At 40.1% G+C, this 12,972-nt stretch overlaps 1 protein-coding gene across 12 annotated transcripts in view; it reads left to right on the top strand.

Annotated features, from left to right (window-relative positions):
• Nucleotides 1–12,972, top strand: part of LOC128696987 (forkhead box protein J3-like) — a 96,697-nt gene that overhangs the window by 64,802 nt on the left and 18,923 nt on the right. For all 12 annotated transcript variants that reach the window (XM_053788458.2, XM_053788450.2, XM_053788455.2 and 9 more), the window contains 2 exons: nt 7,372–7,495; nt 7,598–7,750. In XM_053788458.2, coding sequence (XP_053644433.1) covers nt 7,372–7,495; nt 7,598–7,750 — 277 coding nt within the window. The remainder of the gene's footprint in view (nt 1–7,371; nt 7,496–7,597; nt 7,751–12,972) is intronic.

Genomic DNA, 12,972 nt, shown 5'->3' with positions numbered 1-12,972 from the left:
TTTCTTGGTATTCTCAATAAGCCACACCAACAACGGTGCTACAGCAGCAGCAGCAGCTGACAGTGCAGCAGCAGCAGCAGCTGTACCACCAATAGTAGCGATGGTTGATTGGGGTTTATTATACAACCTGGCCAGCTCGGAGACATGCACTCCACTTTCATACTTATCAATGATCTTTTTCTTCATCTCTATTGTAATTCTCACCCTTATTGCTGTAGGGTTGGCACTAGAAGCTTTCTTGGGGCCCATGGTCACTTATTTTCCAGAAAAAGCACCGAAAACACTGTAATAATACGAAATATTCCGATTGTATGCTTGGATGTTACCGCGGAGGCTGGCTGGTAAACAATGCCACCGGCGGAACATGTGAGCGTGGCTCAGGCCGCACATTGGACGCGTCTCGGACGAAAATCGGTAAGCGGGTTTTTAAGCGGTATGTGAGGCAAAATTTTTGCAATTAAAGTAAGCGGTATGCGAAATAATCGCTATGTGATGCCATCGTTATGCGGGGGTCCACTGTATTTGCTATTAAACTACAGTATAAATAATGTAAACACATTCATGACTGCATATTGGAATGGCTATTTGGACAGGTATTGGACGGTGACATCATGTGTTTACTCTTGAACACAGCAAAGAATCAAACATTTCTGCTACTGCTAATAATAACAATAGTAATAATAATAATAATAATAATACGATATAATTGAAGAAGGAAATTGTACAAAAATACGAGGGAGTGGTTGACACATCGTCAGTGTGGCTTTGTTTATGCTGGAGTGAACATTAGTCTCCCTGCTCTTCCAAACATTTCACAATAATTCATTGTTTGGTGCTTGTAGATTGAGTGTGACTGGAGTGGTAGAGGCAGTGGTAGAGGCAGTGGTAGAGGCAGCGATAGAGGCAGTGATATTTACTAACATATTTTTTTTTTTTTATCACACTGGCCGATTCCCAGCAAGGCAGGGTGGCCCGAAAAAGAAAAACTTTCACCATCATTCACTCCATCACTGTCTTGCCAGAAGGGTGCTTTACACTACAGTTTTTAAACTGCAACATTAACACCCCTCCTTCAGAGTGCAGGCACTGTACTTCCCATCTCCAGGACTCAAGTCCGGCCTGCCGGTTTCCCTGAACCCCTTCATAAATGTTACTTTGCTCACACTCCAACAGCACGTCAAGTATTAAAAACCATTTGTCTCCATTCACTCCTATCAAACACGCTCACGCATGCCTGCTGGAAGTCCAAGCCCCTCGCACACAAAACCTCCTTTACCCCCTCCCTCCAAACTTTCCTAGGCCGACCCCTACCCCACCTTCCTTCCACTACAGACTGATACACTCTTGAAGTTATTCTGTTTCACTCCATTCTCTCCACATGTCCGAACCACCTCAACAACCCTTCCTCAGCCCTCTGGACAACAGTTTTGGTAATCCCGCACCTCCTCCTAACTTCCAAACTACAAATTCTCTGCATTATATTCACACCACACATTGCTCTCAGACATGACATCTCCACTGCCTCCAGCCTTCTCCTCGCTGCAACATTCATCACCCATGCTTCACACCCATATAAGAGCGTTGGTAAAACTATACTCTCATACATTCCCCTCTTTGCCTCCAAGGACAAAGTTCTTTGTCTCCACAGACTCCTAAGTGCACCACTCACCCTTTTCCCCTCATCAATTCTATGATTCACCTCATCTTTCATAGACCCATCCGCTGACATGTCCACTCCCAAATATCTGAATACATTCACCTCCTCCATACTCTCTCCCTCCAATCTGATATCCAATCTTTCATCACCTAATCTTTTTGTTATCCTCATAACCTTAGTCTTTCCTGTATTCACTTTCAATTTTCTTCTTTTGCACACCCTACCAAATTCATCCACCAATCTCTGCAACTTCTCTTCAGAATCTCCCAAGAGCACAGTGTCATCAGCAAAGAGCAACTGTGACAACTCCCACTTTATGTGTGATTCTTTATCTTTTAACTCCACGCCTCTTGCAAAGACCCTCGCATTTACTTCTCTTACAACCCCATCTATAAATATATTAAACAACCACGGTGACATCACACATCCTTGTCTAAGGCCTACTTTTACTGGGAAATAATTTCCCTCTTTCCTATGTACTCTAACTTGAGCCTCACTATCCCTGTAAAAACTCTTCACTGCTTTTCCCCTCAAGGAAGGTTCCTTGATGTTGGTGAGGGGCTCTTGATTTAGGGAATTGGATCTGTGCTCCAGTTCCCCAAATTAAGCCTGAATGCCTTCCACATCCCCCCCCCAGGCGCTGTATAATCCTCCGGGTTTAGCGCTTCCCCCTTGATTGTAATAATAATAATAATAATTCACTGCTTTCAGTAACCTACCTCCTACACCATACACCTGCAACATCTGCCACATTGCCCCCCTATCCACCCTGTCATACGCCTTTTCCAAATCCATAAATGCCACAAAGACCTCTTTAGCCTTATCTAAATACTGTTCACTTATATGTTTCACTGTAAACACCTGGTCCACACACCCCTTACCTTTCCTAAAGCCTCCTTGTTCATCTGCTATCCTATTCTCCGTCTTACTCTTAATTCTTTCAATAATAACTCTACCATACACTTTGCCAGGTATACTCAACAGACTTATCCCCCTATAATTTTTTGCACTCTCTTTTATCCCCTTTGCCTTTATACAAAGGAACTATGCATGCTCTCTGCCAATCCCTAGGTACCTTACCCTCTTCCATACATTTATTAAATAATTGCACCAACCACTCCAAAACTATATCCCCACCTGCTTTTAACATTTCAATCTTCATCCCATCAATCCCGGCTGCCTTACCCCCCTTTCATTTTACCTACTGCCTCACGAACTTCCCCCACACTCGCAACTGGGTCTTCCTCACTCCTACAAGATGTTGTTCCTCCTTCCCCTATACACGAAATCACAGCTTCCCTATCTTCATCAACATTTAACAATTCCTCAAAATATTCCCTCCATCTTCCCAATACCTCTAACTCTCCATTTAATAACTCTCCTCTCCTATTTTTAACTGACAAATCCATTTGTTCTCTAGGCTTTCTTAACTTGTTAATCTCACTCCAAAACTTTTTCTTATTTTCAACAAAATTTGTTGATAACATCTCACCCACTCTCTCATTTGCTCTCTTTTTACATTGCTTCACCACTCTCTTAACCTCTCTCTTTTTCTCCATATACTCTTCCCTCCTTTCATCACTTCTACTTTGTAAGAACTTCTCATATGCTAACTTTTTCTCCTTTACTACTCTCTTCACATCATCATTCCACCAATCGCTCCTCTTCCCTCCTGCACCCACTTTCCTGTAACCACAAACTTCTGCTGAACACTAACACTACATTTTTAAACCTACCCCATACCTCTTCGACCCCATTGCCTATGCTCTCATTAGCCCATCTATCCTCCAATAGCTGTTTATATCTTACCCTAACTGCCTCCTCTTTTAGTTTATAAACCTTCACCTCTCTCTTCCCTGATGCTTCTATTCTCCTTGTATCCCATCTACCTTTTACTCTCAGTGTAGCTACAACTAGAAAGTGATCTGATATATCTGTGGCCCCTCTATAAACATGTACATCCTGAAGTCTACTCAACAGTCTTTTATCTACCAACACATAATCCAACAAACTACTGTCATTTTGCCCTACATCATATCTTGTATACTTATTTATCCTCTTTTTCTTAAAATATGTATTACCTATAACTAAACCCCTTTCTATACAAAGTTCAAGCAAAGGGCTCCCATTATCATTTACACCTGGCACCCCAAACTTACCTACCACACCCTCTCTAAAAGTTTCTCCTACTTTAGCATTCAGATCCCCTACCACAATTACTCTCTCACTTGGTTCAAAGGCTTCTATACATTCACTTAACATCTCCCAAAATCTCTCTCTCTCCTCTGCATTCCTCTCTTCTCCAGGTGCATACATGCTTATTATGACCCACTTCTCGCATCCAACCTTTACTTTAATCCACATAATTCTTGAATTTACACATTCATATTCTCTTTTCTCCTTCCATAACTGATCATTCAACATTACTGCTACCCCTTCCTTTGCTCTAACTCTCTCAGATACTCCAGATTTAATTCCATTTATTTCCCCCCACCGAAACTCCCCTACCCCCTTCAGCTTTGTTTCGCTTAGGGCCAGGACATCCAACTTCTTTTCATTCATAACATCAGCAATCATCTGTTTCTTGTCATCCGCACTACATCCACGCACATTTAAGCATCCCAGTTTTATAAAGTTTTTCTTCTTCTCTTTTTTAGTAAATGTCTACAGGAGAAGGGGTTACTAGCCCATTGCTCCCGGCATTTTAGTCGCCTCATACGACACGCATGGCTTACGGAGGAAAGATTCTTTTCCACTTCCCCATGGACAATAGAAGAAATAAAGAGGAACAAGAGCTATTTAGAAAAAGGAGAAAAACCTAGATGTATGTATATATATATGCATGTGCATGTCTGTGAAGTGTGACCAAAGTGTAAGTAGGAGTAGCAAGATATCCCTGTTATCTAGCGTGTTTATGAGACAGAAAAAAGAAACCAGCAATCCTACCATCATGCAAAACAGTTACAGGTTTCTGTTTCACAGTCATCTGGCAGGACGGTAGTACTTCCCTGGGTGGTTGCTGTCTACCAACCTACCTACTACTATTATTATAAATAATAATAGTACATTATGAATAACATTTATTATTATTATTATAAATGTTATTAATATTAATATGTACTATTATTATTTATAACATATGTATATGTTAGTAAATACCACTGCCTCACCCACTGCCTCTATCACTGTCTCTATCACTGCCTCTACCACTGCCTCAACCGCTGAATTATTGTGAAATGTTTGGAAGAGCAGGGAGACTAATGTTCACTCCAGCATAAACAAAGCCACACTGACGATGTGTCAACCACTCCCTCGTATTTTTGTACAATTTCCTTCTTCAATTATATCATATTATTATTATTATTATTATTATTATTATTAGCAGTAGCAGAAATGTTTGATTCTTTGCTGTGTTCAAGAGTAAACACATGATGTCACCGTCCAATACCTGTTCAAATAGCCATTCCAATATGCAGTCATGAATGTGTTTACATTATTTATACTGTAGTTTAATAGCAAATAATGAACAAACAAAACACTCACCACACTGAGTGGTGGGAGGGCTGGCTGCCAGTTGCGGGGGTCGGAGGGAGGGTAGTAGGGACTGGCATTGGTTGAGGAAGTGGTGGAGGCAGTGGTGGAGTCTGTGGTATTTAATAACATACATGTTATTAAAGCATAACATGTATATATTTAGTACAACTTACGACATTTTCATGTATTTTATGATTGTTCATGGTTCAACAAGTTAAGCAGTATTGTATTATATTTCCCTACAATATATTGGGGCACCAAACATTCACGGTTTTTCAACATTCGCGAGGCTCTTGATCCCCTAACCCTCACGAATGTTGAGGGACACCTGTACTTGCTTTTATATATACAGTTGACCTTTGAACAACACAAGTTTAAACTGAACGGGTCCACTTACATGCAGATTTTTTTCAATAATTATACTGGAATTTTTTTTTGGAGAATTGCGACAATTTGAAAAAACTCACAAACCGTGTAGCTTTGAAATATCGAAACAATTAAGAAAAAGTTAGGTATGTCATGAATGCATAAGATATATTTAGAAACTTGTCTATTTTATCATTTACTATAAAATACACACAAATATATTATAAAAAGTTAAAATTTATCAAAACTTACACACAAAAAAATAAACACTTAGATCGTTCATGATGCCATTTGCAGTCAAGAGAAATGTAAACAAATGTAAAGATGCAATATTCAATCATATCTGCAGAAAAAAGATTACAGGCATGTCTTGCTACTTCTACTTACACTTAGGTCACATACATGTACACATTTATTTATACACACTCATCTGAGATTTCTTTGATTTTATCTTAATAGTTCTTGGTCTTATTACTTTTCCTTTTATATCCATGGGGAAGTGGAATAAGAATCTTTCCTCCGTAAGCCATGCGTGTTGTAAAAGTCAACTAAAATGCAGGGAACAATGGGCTAGTAACCCCTTTTCCTGTAAAGATTACTAAAAAGAATAAGAAGAAAATTGTTTTCTTTCTTTTTTGGGTCACCCTGCCTCGGTGGGAGACGGCCAACTTGTTGAAAAAAAAAAAAAAAAAATATCTGCAGAAAATCAACTGTAGTACATACTCTACTACTATTGTACATATTACTAGTGTTAGTAATATGTATAACATCTACAATGTTTTGTATCATATAAGACAATATTGATGTAGGTACTGACAGACAATTCAACTTGTAAACAGACTACGTAAACTTGCGGTACTGATAAACACAGTACAGTACTGTAAATGTATTTTCTCTTATGATTTTCTTAGTAACATTTTTTCTCTAACTTACTTTATTGTAAGAATACAGTGTTTATGTTATTGGTAAGGCTTCCTGTCAACTGTAGTTTAGGTTTTGGAGACTCAAATGTCAGACATGGATTTTTGACCCGACATGGTTTTGATCAGACATGGATTTTTGACCTTTAACCCAAGTTGTTCAAGGGGTCAGGTGTAAAATAAATTAAAATGCAAATTTTTGACCACTGATCTGGTATGAAGGAGAGAGAAGATGCATGATAGTGAAAAGGCAAGAATTAAAAAGTGGATATACAGAAAATAGCAAGAATCAGCTGGTTCATGTAGTTTAGGTCTGTATTAACAGTAATTTCTGAGCTGTGATATTAGGAGTGGTTTCTTCAATAACAAGCAGCACTTCCTGCACATAACTAGTATACAACTTTGCCCTATCTGCTTTAAAATAAAACTGTTAACACACTACTTTGTTTCATAGGATATCTTATATTTCCACTGTATATTTATGTAATCCTATATTCTCTTAAAGAATCAGTGTTCAGCTTTCTGAAGATAAACATATTCATTCCCTGTTCCAGACTTCCAAATACAGTATTGTCAGCTCTTTTATATACTTCACTACCTTCCACAAGTATGTTTGCTGAACTCTCTGCCTCACAGTTATTAACCATTTAGAATATAATGAAAACCAAGTTGCATATGTTAACACATTAGTTTTTTGTAACAATGGTGAATTAGTTGAATCACAGATGTCCAGCCCCTGTATAGGCATTCTGTGTCCTAACAATGTCTTCAGGCACAGCTGTCCCAATCTCTGTAAACTGTCTTCCTGGACCCTGACAATACCTTTGCTGTTACAGCTGTATTAGTCCCTGTACACACACTTTCTGGTCCCTAACAATACCTCCACTGTTGCAGTTATGCCAGCCTCATCACGATGGCAATCAACAGCAGCAGTCGCAAGAAGATGACTCTGGCAGAAATCTACCAGTGGATCACCGACAGCTTCTGCTACTACCGCCAAGCTGCCTCTGGCTGGAAGGTGAGTCTCTTCCCTCCTCAGGGCCACATACATCCTGTTGAAGCTATCTTTGCAACTATGTAAAGTGTATGAATGTGTAATAGCTCACACGTTTCCCTGCAGAACTCTGTGCGCCACAATCTCTCTCTCAACAAGTGCTTCAAAAAGGTACCGCGTACAAAGGACGACCCTGGCAAGGGTTCCTATTGGGCCATCGATGCATCCCATACTGCCGACGACCCACTCTCCAAGAAAAGGAAGCAGTCATGTCCCAGGGTAATTATTACATTAATGGGGAAACACTAAACCCATTAAAGTCATACAGCACATGGGGACTGGAAGATAATTAGGTTAGATCTAAGAAAGGGGAGCATAGCTCCTGCAGAAAACTGTGAGCACATCTTTGATATGATTGGTAATAAATAAAATCATTTATTCATGCCTTTCACAAATCTACAGTTTTTTTTTTTTTCTGGATAAAAATGGATAGGAGAGAGAAGGAACCAGTCACTCATTAATGACAAATTCAAATGGACTTACCAGGGATGTGGCATCTCTCCCTAGTTAACTTCGCACTTGCTGGCTACACCTAAATCTAGTACATTGTGATGATTGGTTACCTGTAAAATATAACTGATCTGTAAAATAAGTCAGAATCAACAGTTATTAGTATACTTCAGACTGACAACAAACATGATCACCAGGGTATCAAGAAGTAATATTGATATCCTATTTCAAGTAATGATCCTACCTATAACTGTCCTGCTCAAACCTCAGAAGTATGACTGTTCTGTACTATGGTAGTCATCAATGCTGCTTACAGAACTGATGTGGTAGAGACCATAAACATGGTACATTGACTTCCTACTGACCTCCCTACTACCACTTGATTTTTTTTTAACACGTCAGCTGTCTCCCACTGAGGCAGGGTGACCCAAAAAAGAAACACTTTCATCGTCATTCACACAATCACTGTCTTTGCAGAGGTGTCCAGATATGACAGATGTCACTCCAAATGGCCAATATCCCAAACTTCTCCTTTTAAAGTGCATGCATTGTACTTCCCACCTCCAGGATTCAAGTCTGGCTAACCGGTTTCCCTGAATCCCTTCACAAAATATTACCTTGCTCACACTCCAACAGCTCATCAGGTCCCAAAAACCATTCGTCTCCCTTCACTCCTAAGAGGCTCACATGCCTGCTGCATGTCCAGGCCCCTTGCACACAAAACCTCTTTTACCCCCTCCCTCCATCCTTTCCTAGGATGATCCCTACCCCTCCTTCCCTCCACTACAGATTTATACACCCTCCAAGTTATTCTGCTTTGTTCCATACTCTCTAAATGACCAAACCACCCCAATAATCCCTCTTCAGCCATCTGAATAATACTTTTTTGTAACTCCACACCTCCTAATTTCCACACTGTGAATTCTGTGCATAATATTTACACCACACATTGCCCTTAGACATGACATCTCCGCTGCCTCCAGCCTCCTCCTCGCTGCAGCATTCACAGCCCATGCCTCACATCCACATAAGAGCATTGGTACCACTATACAGTCATACCCCGAGCTTCATATAGCTCTCAACTCGAACAATTATGTAAGTGCATTATTGTAAGTGCTTTTGTAAGTGTATATTTGGGGGTCTGAAACGGACTAATCTAATTTACACTATTCCTTCTGGAACGAATTATGGCCGAAATTTGGGATAACTATAATCTTGTACATTCCCTTCTTTGCCTTCATGGATAATGGTTTTTGTCTCCAGATACCTCAATGCACCTTTTTTTCCTCATCAATTCTATGGTTAACCTCGTCCTTCATAAACCCATCTGCTGACAACTCTACTCCCAGTTATCTGAACACATTCACTTCTTCCATACTCCCTCCCTCCAATGTGATTTCCAATTTTTCTTTACCTAACTCATTTGATACCCTCATCACCTTACTCTTATTTATGTTCACTTTCAACTTCCTCCTAAACTCGTCCACTAACCTTTGCAACTTCTCTTTAGAATCTCCCAAAAGCACAGTATCATCAGCAAAAAGTAACAATGAGAACTAAATAAATGACTAATGAAATGGATAAATGAACATTTAACATCACATTTACCTTTATTGAAGATTCTTGTTGGCGTATGGAAGACAGGGAGGAGAGAGGGAGGGAGGACTGATTATTGTTTGGAAAGGGAATCCCCTTCCATAAGGTCTTAACCCTTTGAGGGTCGACAGGCCCTCTCCGAGACTCGTTCTCAGGGTCGGCCAAATTTAAAAAAAAAAAAAAAATTTCTTATGAAAAGATAGAAAATCTTTTCCCTATCATAATGACACCAAAAATATGAAATTTGATGGAAAACTTACGGAATTATGCTCTCGCGAAATTAGCGGTCTCGGCGATGTTTACGGATCGGCGATTTTGCCCAATTTGAGCCCCATTTTCTGCCAGTTCCACTGTACTAGTCGACAAAAAACATGAATATTTCGCTAGAACTCCATTTTTTCTATTGAATGAGTGCAAGAAACCACCCATTTACCAATATCAACTATCCAGTACAGTGGTCAGAATTTAGCTATTTTGCCAATTTCACACAAATTTCAAAAGATGCCAATTTCCGAATAGGGTCCAGAACAAACAAGAAATACATTCCTGGCACTAAAATGACATTTCCTCTGTTCATTAGTCACGTCTCAAGGCCCCACTTACATTCTTTTGCTTTCCACTTTGAATTTTTATTCTCACAAAAAATAGAAGATTTACTGTTATACAGACTACTGCATTAGTGTAAAAAATGGTATGAACCATATTGGCGCACTTGCAAAAGAATATTAGACTCACCAGTTGACGTGTATTGGACGCTTGGCATGATTTGTTTACTTTTGAACTTTGGTAAAAATCAAACATTTCTGCTACTTTGAGCTCAATTTCAAGGTACTTTTCATTGTAAAACCAGTCAAAATCATCTAAATTTCTATGATATGCCTTCCATTCTATAAAATGAGACCAAGAAAACTAGAATACAACAATAAATACCATACGAAAATACAGTGCAAAGTCGCTGTTTTATTCCAAAAAAACGGTCAAAGTTTTTTTTTTTTCTCATTATGCACTGTGCTGCAGGATTTTTTTTATACCGTGCACACTGACCACATAGACCCATTCTTTCATATGGAGGCCTACCAGCTTTCTCCCACTAGATTTGAGGGCGCTAGAATTTAGGCGTACTAGTACGTCAAAAACCCTGGGTCGTAAGCCGTACTAGTACGTCCGAAACCCTCAAAGGGTTAAGGTATCAAGTCCCTATCCAGGTGTTACTTCCTTTCTTTGTTTTTTTTTTACTGGCACTAGGACCAGCTTGAGAGTCACTGCACCCCTGTCACACAAAAAAAAACTGTCAAGAGAGGTCTGTTTCTGGCATCTCTAAGATTTGCACGAAGTGGGACAAGGTTGTGTCACTGAATTCTATCGTGTTTTTCACTTTCTTTACCAAAGGGCTGGCACTCGGAACTTTCTTTGGGCCCATGGTGGCTTATTTCAGTTCCACTCAATAAACCACAAAAGAATGGATTATAACGAAATATTTGGATGAATGCGCAGTGTGTTGCTCACTCACTGAGAGACAGCCAGACTGACTCACGCATACGGCGTCTAGGGTGGATGCGTCCAATATGGCCGATTTCCGAGTTGCCGGCTGAAATCCAAGATTTTGGCCAAAAAAGCAGACAAAATCTGATTTGGCCGATATCCGGGGGTCCACTGCATAAAGGAATTATACGTGCTCTCTGCCAATCCCTAGGTACCTTCCCCTCTTTCATACATTTATTGAACAAAAGTACCAACCACTCCAAAACTATATTCCCTCGCCCCTGCTTTTAACATGTCTGTCATAACCCATCAGTTTCAGCTTCTTTACCCCCTTATGACCACTTGATGTGTCAGACTTAATTTTGCTGGGCTGAGGTGAAGATCTTGCAACTATCAACACTAATTTCAGCTTGAACTCTGAGATCCTCCTCCTCATCCCTTCATTTGAATCACAATGGCAGTTACCACAGATGACATTAACCTTTCAAGAACTGATCTAAACAATATGCAAACTCTCTGCAATAACATTGCTCCCAAAAGCAATCATCTTATATAGTTTTCTCCAATGCGCTGAGGTCAGTGGTCACGTGTGGTCATACCTGCCTAAGCTCTTGGGAGTTAGCGAGGGGTGTTACCAAGCACGATGGCTTGTTGTAGTGTTTTAGAATCTCAGGTTCAAGTGTTGAAGGAGGAGGTTCTACTTCTTCAGGAGGAAAACAGGAGGCTGAAGCTTCGCCTAGATGGGTTTGAGTGTGTCAGATGGATTTAGCTGGTAAGGAGGAAATGGTCACCAGCAGTGAGAATGGCAGCCGCTTTAAGTGGTAAGTGGTTTACAGTTCAGGAAGAAGGAAGATAAGGAGGGTTAACAGAGAAGATGTGAAGGTAGGAAATCGATTCTCTGTTCTCCAGGATGAGTGTACTTCAGGGGTTAGCGAGGTTAAAGGTACCACTGATTCCCCTGCTAATCAAGGTAAGAATATTCTAATTGTAGGAGATTCTCAGGTAAGATATATGGACCATGCTTTTTGTAACAGAGATAAAAAGATCATACAGACGGTGTGCCTCCCAGGAGTTGGTGTTGGTGACATAGTCAGCAGGCTGGATATTATGATGTCAGGTAATGGGAACAAGCCCGTTATCTGTCTTAGTGCTGGGGGTAATGACATTGGGGAGGGCAGGAGACAGGAGCTGCTGGATAAGTACAGGTCAGCCATAGAAGTAGTCAGATCTAAGGGAGGGATCCCAGTTATATGTAGCATCTTGCCTAGAAAGAGTGGGCAATGAATGGATATCTAGGGCAATTGGTATAAATTGCTAGCTAGACAGGTACTGTAAGGAGCTTGCAATCCCATTCATTGATAACTGGGACAAATTCTATGGCAAACGTGATATGTATACAAGGGATGGGGTTCATCTCTCTGGGGCTGGAGTGGCTGCATTAGCCAGTTCGATTGAGGGGGTAATTGATGACTTGCCTAGGACTTTAAACTGATAGATTATAAAGGTATGGGTATTTGTGGGTAACAATCGGGCTGCAGTATTAGGGTTGAAAACAGCAGATATTACTGGGATACCTCAGGGATATGTTTAAAAGACAATATTCAAAATAAAGTTGCAAGTAAAGGTAAATCAATTGATCAACAAACAAAGAGAGATAGTAGAGGGCAATGTGTGACTAGCTCCCTTAAGGTTTACTATACAAATAGTACGAGTCTAAGAAATAAGATAGATGAGCTAAGATTACTTGCAAGTGCAGGTAATATAGATATTATTAGTATAACAGAGACCTGGTTCAACCTGAAAGATAGATAAATGCTTTCTGAATGCAACATACAGGGTTATAAACTATTCCACACTGATAGGGTCAACAGGAAGGGTGGTGGATTGGCAATGTATGTCAGAGATAATTTCAA

Source organism: Cherax quadricarinatus, chromosome 49, assembly GCF_038502225.1.
Source record: "Cherax quadricarinatus isolate ZL_2023a chromosome 49, ASM3850222v1, whole genome shotgun sequence".
In the NCBI taxonomy this organism is placed as follows: Eukaryota; Metazoa; Arthropoda; class Malacostraca; order Decapoda; family Parastacidae; genus Cherax; species Cherax quadricarinatus.
The sequence above is the reverse complement of the archived record's forward strand: the minus strand, read 5'-3'. Positions and strand labels throughout refer to the sequence as shown.